This window comes from Triticum dicoccoides, chromosome 3B (genome assembly GCF_002162155.2).
Source record: "Triticum dicoccoides isolate Atlit2015 ecotype Zavitan chromosome 3B, WEW_v2.0, whole genome shotgun sequence".
Classification (NCBI taxonomy): Eukaryota; Viridiplantae; Streptophyta; class Magnoliopsida; order Poales; family Poaceae; genus Triticum; species Triticum dicoccoides.
This window is the reverse complement of record NC_041385.1, coordinates 32,105,061-32,115,598: the sequence shown is the minus strand read 5'-3', so window position 1 is coordinate 32,115,598 and position 10,538 is coordinate 32,105,061. Positions and strand designations below refer to the sequence as shown.

The 10,538-nt window shown below is 45.0% G+C and overlaps 1 protein-coding gene across 1 annotated transcript; it reads right to left on the bottom strand.

The window, feature by feature from the left end:
• Positions 1–5,009: 5,009 nt before the first annotated feature.
• Positions 5,010–6,582, bottom strand: LOC119279173. Its single transcript, XM_037560527.1, has 3 exons — positions 6,076–6,582; positions 5,115–5,177; positions 5,010–5,027 (listed from the first exon to the last, which is right to left on the bottom strand). The coding sequence occupies exons 1-3, from the start codon at positions 6,580–6,582 to the stop codon at positions 5,010–5,012; spliced, it is 588 nt and encodes a 195-aa protein (XP_037416424.1).
• Between the last annotated feature and the right edge of the window lie 3,956 nt (positions 6,583–10,538).

The following is a 10,538-nucleotide window of genomic DNA, read 5'->3' as shown; positions in this document are numbered from 1 at the left end:
CAGCTTTTGTTTCAATTCCGTCAAAGCAATTTCACATCTGATGCTCCATATATACGACAGAAATGCATAGTAGTTATCTAACAACTTGAATCTGTATAAGAAGGTGAGGTTAGAAGATTACCCTTTTGTTACTTGGCATCAGGGCCTCCCAATTTGCTTGGGGTTTCTTCTCCATCTGCGACCTTCCATCCCCTGCTTGTGGTTGTTTCACCTGGTGCCTTCTAGTAATCACAAATCAAACCGTAAGTAAAGAAACAGAGAGAGAAGCAATAACCATGAAGAAAGTTTCAGTTTTTCTCACACCTAATCAATTATTGTGATAGATGCGCTCTAGCAAGCAAATTCAGGATCTATCCTCTACTCTCTGCAGAGAAACAAGTTTTTTTATATAAGAAAATCTAGCAAGCAAGCGAGTTCAGGCGAAAACGAACAGAGAGTACTTGGTAGCAAGCAAGCTAACAGACTGACATACAATTTGCTCATAGATTTACTATCTTGATGTAGCAATAGACAAATTTGGGTGATTATTATGTTAAACATTACACTTGGTGCTTAGTAGCTACCACAGGCGCACCCATGCAAATAGTTGGTCGTACTGGTAATAAATAGCTAAATTCTGTTTGATTTTCCCGGGTTTTCTACATGACCGGGCTTATTTAGGTCAGGTATGTTACTTAACTAGTAGTGTTGGTGCAGTTAACATGTGCCTGGGTTTGTACAGAAACCGAGCTAATCCTGGCAACCTCGAATCAAGTAGCAGATTATTTGCATAGATTGGCAAAGAAAAACCAGCTAGATCCAGGTTTAAATGAGGGCTACTATTTATCATGCTCTAGTCACAAAATCTAGCAGAATTTTGCTACTCCTAGTTTGGTTTCACAACCAAGCAGAATAGAAACTAGGCAGGCAGGCTAGAGCAGAGCAGCGAAAAAAACAGACCGACCTCCATGTGTGGCGGTCTGGATCGGAATCGACAATGTCATCCTCATCAACTCAGGTCCTGGTCGTCCATGGAGTCAGGCACCTGCTGCTGCGCCAAGTCAAACAGAAAAATAAATTAAATGGGATCTGGTCTGATAGAGGAGATAGAGGAGAGGATGTGGATCAAAGGAAGGCTGAGCTCACCACAGTCGTCACTGGTCTCAAATCCTGAGAGGTCACACATTCAGTTTTAAGAACGGAGAACGTATTGTAATTATCTTGAGGTCTGGGAGATGTCCAAAAATAAATAAATGAAGTCTCGAAGATGATGAGTTTGACAGCAAGGAAATCAGAACAAGAACAAGAGAATTCTTGGTGCCAAATTAACCACCACGTGCATATATATACTGATTACCCAAAGGAAAACCATGTAATAGCAAGCAAGGCCATGAAAACCACCAAGTACATAGGTATGGATATCTATCAAAGTGGCAGTTGCAAAACGATGCCATGTCTCGCATTTGCATGTAAAAAAACTGAACCCCAATGCTCTACTGTACAAACATAGATAATTACGCTTTCCTTTTGAGGATTTCAAGATATATTTTAGGTTCAGCTTCCGTTTCGACTCCCCTAAGGCAATTTTCACATCTAATGCTCCATATATACGACATCAATTCATAGTAGTTATCTAACAACTTGAATCTGTAGTAAGAAGGTGAGGTTAGAAGAAGATTACGCTTTTGTTACTTGGCATCAGGGCCTTCCAATTTGCTTGGGGTTACTTCTTCATCTGCGACCTTCCATCTGTAGTAGTCACAAATTAGACCATAAGCAAAGAGAGAGAGAGAGAGAGAGAGAGAGAGAGAGAGAGAGAGAGAGAGAGAGGCAATAACCAGGAATAAAGATTCATTTTTCTCACAGCTAATCAATTATTGTGATAGATGTGCTATAGCAAGATCAAAACCTCTTGTCTACTCTCTGCAGAAAAGGAAGTTTCAGTTTTATATATGTGGCGCAGAAAGCAAGCGAGTTCAGGTGAAAACGAATAGAGGGTACTTGGTACAAGCAAACTGACAGACAGACATACAATTTGCTACTTCCGTGGCCATATCAAAGAACTGCTCCAAGTATTAATTCTGCTGGATGTTCTTCATGAAATGCAACACATTTTGTACAAGTTTTCGCTTAATAATTGTACTTACTATTTCCAATTTCATTTCAGTTGTCCCACTATAAACTACATTTGTATTTACCGTCTTACCAATAACCAATAGGTTATATATATATATACCATTGGACAGAATTCAACTTCACTAGTAGAATACATTAATTACCATAGAATTCAACTTGATAGGAATGAACTAGTACTAGATCCTGAGTTTGATCCACAATCTCATAGGGGTGAGAAACACATTCTGTGAAGAACAAAAGGGTATAGATTTGAAAAGCCGGATACCGGTGTCCAATTTCTTTTCATTATGCTAAATCATTAACCTAAATCTATGTCCTGTTCTGGCACTAGTGTCTTGTTCATGCACTCTGTGTGATTATGAAGATGTAGAAATAATTTGAAGCAGAAAATGGTGCGGATTGAACGTCGAACCAGATTTAATTCTGGGCATGCACATACAGTTTGAACGACCAAACAAACAAACCAACGGTGAAGTGATGTGTATCCTGTGGGTACAAATGCAAGTCGTGCGTGTTCCAGAAGATAACAAGAGAAGAGAGAAAGGGGGGGTTAAAGCTCACCAGCCGCTAGGAGGGGACAAGGAGACGAATGCGCTGAGTGAGAAGCAGCTGGTTTCCAGTGCCCAAATTTATTTCATTTTGCTGAAGTGACTTGTATCCTGTGCATACAAAAAAGCAAGCAGTGAAGTGACTTGTATCCTGTGCATACAAAAGCAAGTCGTGCGTGCTCCAGAAGAGAAGGGACTAGATTTAGTTGTGGGGGTGCAGTGGGAGAGAGGAAAACTGAAGCTCACCATGTGCAGGAGCCGCTAGGAGCAGAGGAGACGAATCCGCCGCGTGAGGAGGAGTCATCCATCCATATTAGAAGCAGCCGTCCATTGAGTTGAGAGGCATGCGTCCACCATCAGGAAAGTGGGCTCGTCGGGGATGGTTTGGAAGGAATCGCGTCGGGGATAGCGCCATCACCGTCGATGGAGGAGTTGGCCACGGAGCTCGACCTGCAACCACCAGCGAGCGGAGATGGACATGATACGCGAGACTGGGAGCAGCTGGAGAGGGGGGTTGAGACTCCGGTGGCCGGAGATGTGGTGGTTGGCTGCCGCCCTTGAAGGTGGAGGTGGAGGTGGCATGGGTGAGAGGGGAGAGGAGACAGCGGCACTTGTTTATTGACCTTATGAATGGTCAACTCTTGATCTTTAGGTGGTGTCTGCCAGCTGTAGCTTGAGCCAACCATATGTGGCATCCATTGTTCCACCTTTGGCTTCAGATCAGCCGCCTTTTGTGATAAACAAAGCCAAGGGTGCGGGGCTGGCACTGACAGACAAATAAGCCTAATTAGTAAAATCCCAAATGAAACATGAAGAGGCAAAATTAAAAGCAAAGGCAGATGCATATTCAGAAAGAAGGGGCATTTTAATTTTGCAATAGAAGTGAAAGGCACCATTTCGATCAACCTTGTTGTCAAAACAGGGATAACCCTCTACTGTGCAAGAATGCAGACTATAGGAAGGCGACAACTAACTAGCTTTGCCATGAAAAGGAAGACAAGTAAGTGTCTCCCATAACAGAACATCCTCCTACACATAAGAATGTCGGTCTAATACCCCTTTTGCACGGACATAGGAATATCTTATAGCTCTCCTCTTGAGGATTTCAAGATTTATTCTGGGCTCTATTTGCATTTCGATCGATTAAGTCACGGCAATTTTCACATCTAATCAAATAATTGTCATAGATGCGCTCTAGAAAGCGAATTCAGGACCTCTACTCTACTCTTTGCAGAGAAGAAAGTTTGAGTTTAATATATGTGGTGCAGTAAGCAAGCGAGTTTAGGTAAAAACGAAAAGAGTGTACTTGTTAGCAACCAAACTAACAGACTGACGTACAATCTGCTGCTGTATATATCAAGCCTCTCTCTACAAATTTCATTTCATAAATTAAACAAACAAAGTTAAGAAGATATTGATACATGCAGTAGAAAGAAATTGAAGCAAAAAATGGTGTGGATTGAGCATCCAACCAAATTCAATTCTGGGCCTGCATATACAGATTGAACGGACAAGTTGAGGTTTCCTCTTGCTATGAATAATGAGAAATCTGCTCCTAAAGTAATGTGCCAAGTGATTTGCTTGATAAGTAAACATGTAAGTTTACCTAGCTAGAACAGGTCCAGACGATTACAGAGTCATTTAACTAGTTAACAGCAAGCATTACCAAGACCAATTGGGGCCATCAAGGCCAAACCGAAAATCTAAGTAGGCCATGCACGAAGGCCATGACCTAGAGCTATACCGTGGCCCGATGACCATGTGCCCAGAGCAAAGGGGAGAGCAGAGGGTATACCTTTCAACGTTTGTACTCGAGGGCGAACCATGTTGTTGCCGATGACGGTGGAGACGAGAGGGTTGTCATAGCTAGTAGCTGCACATGGAGCTTACGACGAACCTGAACAAGGTAAGCACAAAACTACTAAATACATTATTCTGTTAAAGGAATAGACAAACAAGCCTAATTAGTAGAATCTCAAATCAAACATGAAGAGGGAAAATTAAAAGTGGAGGGGGATGCGTATTCATAAAGTTGAGGCGTGTTATTAGCAATAGAAGTGAAAGACACCATTTTGATTAATCTTGTTGTCAAAACAGAGATAACGATTCTACTGTACAAAGGGAGATAGTTAAGCTTTCCTCTTGAGGATTTCAAGATTTATTATGGGTTCAGCTTGCGTTTCAATTCCTTCAAGACAATTTTCACATCTGATGCTCCATATATTGGAGAGTAATGCATAGTAGTTATCTAAGATCTTGAATCTGTAGTAAGAAGGTGAGGTTAGAAGAAGGTTACGCTTTTGTTACTTGGCATCAGGGCCATCCAATTTGCTTGGGGTTTCTTCTTCATCTGCGATCTTCCATCTGTAGTAATCACAAATTAGACCATAATTAAGCAAAGAGACAGAGAGAGAAGCAATAACCATGAAGAAAGATTCAGTTTTTTCTCACAGCTAATAAATTATTGTGATGGATGTGCTCTAGCAAGCGAATGCAGGACATCATGTCTACTCTCTGCAGAGAAGAAAATTTTCAGTTTTATATATGTGGTGCAGCAAGCAAGCGAGTTCAAGCGAAAACTAAAACATGGTACTTTGTAGCAAGCAAACTAAACGACTCGAGTACAATTTGCTACTTTCATGGCTATATGAAAGAATTACTACTCCAAGTATTAGTATTTCTGATGGATGTTCTTCATCAAACGCCACACGTCTTGTGCAGGGTTTCGCATAATAAGTGTACATACTATTTCCAGTTTGATTTCAGTTGTCCTACTAGAAACTACTCCCTCGGTAAATAAATACGAGACATTTTAGATCACTCGAAAGTAGTGATCCAAAACGTCTTACATTTGTGTACAGAGGGAGTACATTTGTATTTACCGTCGTAATTACCAATAACCAATCGGTTATATATTATGCACTTGTACAGAATCCAACTTTACTGCCACAATAGCTAGGTTACCATAGAATCCAACTAGATAGGAATGAATGAACAAGTACTGGATCCTGAGTTTGATCCACAATCACATAGGTTTTGCTGAAGCAGTAACCTCAAATCTGTGTCCTGTTGATGCATGCACTCTGTGTGGCACTGACAGACTAACAACAGAACAGACTGGAGTGTGTATATGCCAATTAAGCCTCTCTGTAGAAATTTCATTTCATTTCATTTCATAAATGAAACACGCAGGCAGAGTCAGGAAGATGTGAAAAGAAACTAAAGCAAAAAAAAATGGTGCGGATTGAACATCCAGCCAGATTGGATTTTGAGGACGCACGCACATACAGATTGAACGACCAAACAAACAAGCAGGCAGTGAAGTGATGTGAATCCTATGGGTACAGATGCAACTCGTGCGTGCTCCAGATTTAGATGTGGGGGAATGGGAGAGAGGGAAACTGAAACTCACCATGTGCAGCGGCCGCGATGGAGGGAAGGATAAGCAGCCGTCGTGGAGGAGGAGACGAATCCTCCGCGTGAGCAGCAGGCGTCCATTGAGAGGCACGCCGTCCACCATTAGGAAAAAGTGGGCTCGTCGGGGACAGCGCCGGACGGGAAGTAGAACGGGGAGGCCGTCGCCGTGGATGGTGGATTTGGCCCCGGAGCTCGATCCGCAACCACCACCAGCGGCGATGGAGAGGATCCGCGAGACGGGGTAGGGTGGTTGACCAACAGCTGGAGAGGAGGGACTCCGGTGGAAACCGGGGATGTGGTGGTTGGCGGCGGCGCTTCGAGGTGGAGGTGGAGGTGGAGGTGGAATGGCGTGGGTTGGGAACTTGGGATGGGGAAGCGGCGGCCGCGGGGGATTTGTTTGGTGGTTTTTTCCCTTTCCTCTCGTCTCGTCTGCTCCTCTCCCCCTCTCTCTCTTTTGCGGTGCGCTTTGCTTGGCCAATCCCACGCTTACCCACGGATCCATGTCTTTTTGATTGGTTGATACAACCCTCTCACGGATCAAGGGCCTACGAATCCATCCCAGCCGCCCAACACCCCACGATCCGACGGCTGCGACGTGCGTGCCCGTGGCTGCAGCTAGTAGTGCTAGTACCAGTTTTTTCTTTTGTCTTGGGCTGATTGCTAGGTTGTTGAGTGGTGGTGGTGTCATTTAATCTGTTTCTCTCGTTTTCTTCAACGCTTTCAATTACATGTCCCATGGATCGAGAACGCTCCCACGGATCCTCAAGGGCTAGTGACTCGATCCCAGCCGACCAACATCCGATGATCTGACTGTCTATGACGTGCGTGGAACGGGGGCTACTGTACTATTTTTTTCTATTCCGGCTGATCATTCGTGGTTTTTTTTCTTCCTCTCTCGTTTGGCCTTCTTTTCCGATGCTTGGTCAACCGCTTGTCCCATCGATTGATCTTTTCCCCACTCATGCCTCCACGAATCAAGCATCACGAATCGCTGCACGGTCACTAGTTCGCTATGACCTCTAACAAATTGACCCCCTCTCAAACCGATCCCAGTTGCCCACCCAGATCTAATGAAAGAGGAAGCAGACTGGTTTGGTCTACGCTTGAGCACGATGTCGTGTTTCTCCCCCTATCACTCTCTCTCCACTAGATTTCAAGCACGGGAGCGGACCGAGATATTCAAACTCATTTGGCTAAGAGCGGTAACGACAACGAGATTCCAGTTTGCAGAACACTTGTTACGTAAGGGCATCACCAACGTTGACCCTCAAACACCCACATTCGTCCGGGCCGCACGGTCCGGACGTGTTTTGCCATCCTAAGAAGTCCGAACATCCTTTTCTCCGCAAAACCGAGGGGCTCTGCGGGCGCCCCAACTACTACCACGGACGCGTCCGACACCCCCGGACGAACCCATATCTCTCTCCTGACTCTCTCGTGCTTTCCCTCCAACGGACGCGTTGCTTCCCTGCCGCATTCATGCCGGCCCAGAGCGGCTGACATTGATGTTGCAAGATGTGATTGAATAGGAGGGTGTCGCTAACCGACGCGATCACATGTGTCAATGCGGACGCGCCATCCCGAGAAACCTACTCCGGCCGTTGTGCCGCATTGAAGCTGTCTGACCTTCCGTTTTTCTGGTCTGGTCGCGGCTATATATACCGTGCTCCGGTGATCCATGTCCACTACTTCGATTTTCCTCCTCCTCTCCGAGCACCTCTTCCTCCTCCGGCAATGACCAATTGATGGTTCTCCAGGCCGGCAGGCAGCGATGACGGCAATGGTTCTTCATCCGGTTCTTGGCATCGCTGCCATCAATCTTCAGGGCCCTCAGACTCCACAGCTGTCAGCTCCTCCTGTAATGAGGAGATCGTCAACTCCTTTGGCAATGAGGAGGACCAGGCCGCCGCTACTTCAGTAGCCACGCCTCCTCTTGGAGGCAGCTCTGACGGACGAGGAGATGGAGATGATGATAGAGGGGTCACTCTGGGAGCGTGGTCTGGCGGTGCCCTCGTCGCCGCAATCACGGCGTACGAACTGGGCACAAAGTAAAGGACTCAACATCGCCACCGCATTATCGGTATGTCCGGATCAGCAGGCCAGTGTCACGACCACTAACACCAACTCATCAAGGAGGAACTGTCGTCCGCGATTGCCAACGCATGCAAGCGCATCCTCCCCTACCTTGGTGATGGTGGACCCTCTTTGTCGTGGGCCATTGTGTCCGCGTTTGATCCATAACGACCTGGACCTAGTGGTGGCGCGGTATTTTGACCGGTCCGTCACCACCACATAGACGGTTGTGCGGCATCGTCGCCGCCTTGACGGGGAGCTCACCAAGATTTGCGAGGAATGGTCGATAAACGACACCTCTGCCAATTCTAGCAGGGGCAAGGCCACCGCTAGGGCACCATGGCCGAGGGCGGTATTTGCCATTACGGCCCTCTACATGGTGGAGGAGCAAGCGGACCGGCTCCTCTGGGAGCGCCAAGCAGCGGCCGGGCAAGGCTACCGCAGCGGCCCTTCGCCCTACCGTTGCTGAAGGGACGATGATGATGACGACATTGACGACAGGGGTGGTGCGGCCCAGGCCAAGTGCACGAGGTCATCGTCTGCTATAATTTAGCCTCCTAGTTTTTTTCTATTTTAGTTAAATGGTCGAAATATTGTCTGTTTTATGTAAATTATGTCTAAACTATGCTGAAATATGTTGTTTTGATATAATTTATCTAGTTTATTCAAAATTGGTTTGAAATATATGCGGGCAGCTTTAGATAGCCGGCTCCCGCATCACTGTTCATGGACTGGTCGTCACCGGTCCGCAGACGGATACGGTGTCTGGTTTAGGGGTCAGTGTTGGAGATGCCCTATGTGGTTGCATAATAGTTAAAGTTTTATGTTGTTTCATCATCATTCATGCATCTCCGTATATGTCCGAACTCAATGTCAACTCAGTCTTTGTGCGAACTCCACGTCAACTTTCCCTACGCACCAATACACATAAAATCAAGGAACAACATTGGGATGATACTAGATGGAGAAGGTTGTCGATATGTATGTGATTGAGACGTCAAATTTACGTACTCCATGGCATGGTTCTAGATTATCGTGGATAATCAGGTGATAATGGCGATGTATGTACGGCGGAGAGAGAGATGCCATTCCACTCGCCGGAGTATCGATTTTAAAAAGCATAGAGTGAAGATGGATGGACCGACGTCCTATAGTACGTAGTTTATGAATTCCAAAACGTGTGGACGCAGCACTCAACAAAAGATTCTTCATCACATGTGCCTCTTTATTTCCAATATTTCCATCCAAATCACATGAACATCATCATGTTAGTATATTGTGGTTGGGAATATTTAAATTCCTCCCAAACTATTCAACGGTAGATGATATAGTATTATAGAGGACTCAAATAAGATTATAAATAGAACAAATAATTTTCAAAATTCCTGTCATTTCATGCAAAATATATGTTTTAGGTTTATTGTAAAGGAAAATTTTAAAATATGTTTCGGCCAAGATGAGTTGTAATGATGACAACACAATGATGATGATGGTTTTAAGTTTGACCTCACGAGAGAAGACACGCGTGATGAGTTTGATCACATGTTCACGCTTGAGGCTAAGTTTCCACCCGTTAGTGGTGTGGGCATCAATAATGAGTCTATGTTAGCCCATCAATGGAGAAAACTAGATGCGCCCACACCCCCTTCAAGACGGTCTTGCTCTTGTACTTGAGCTTCGACGACATGGCGGAGGAGCGGTACGACCGAGGACGCGGGGACGAGACAAGACGACAACTGAGATTTGACGCACCTTTTCACCATGTTATTCTCTTCGACATGCAAGAGAACAATGCATTACTTTGCACCATAAGTATGTTAATCATTGAAAATCAATGTCCCTCCCGGGCGCTTGTAGAAGGAGAAAGTAATGACCACATGTTTTTGCAAATGTTGGTGAATAAAGCACCCCCCTACAGAAGTGTGCAATACTACTTACTAAAATTAGTGAGTATAACTCTTATTCACTAATGGCATGTCTGTGCATGACCACATCACAAGTCATGGCGATATATATTTGTGGGGGTATGTAGGAGAACTCACAAAAGTATTACCGGCCTTTCATTTTAGAGGCAGTGTTGGAGATGGTGACAAACGATGCCATAATCTCTCTCTACCACGCCCTCCTCATATTTATATCTCTCAACTCCTCCCTTATCTCTCTCAACCCCTCCAGAACTTGGGCATAACATGTAGGGCTGTGTGTACGCACTTGAGAAGCAGAGACCCATGGCTTTTCACTTGGGAGCTCGGAACTTTGCTATTCTGTGTCCCCACCCAATACCGGAGCCACTGAGCCAAAGCCACCAACACATGCATGTTTAATAGATTTGTTTGTTAATATTGTTTTCGTTGACACAAAACATATATACACGGTTCTTTCATA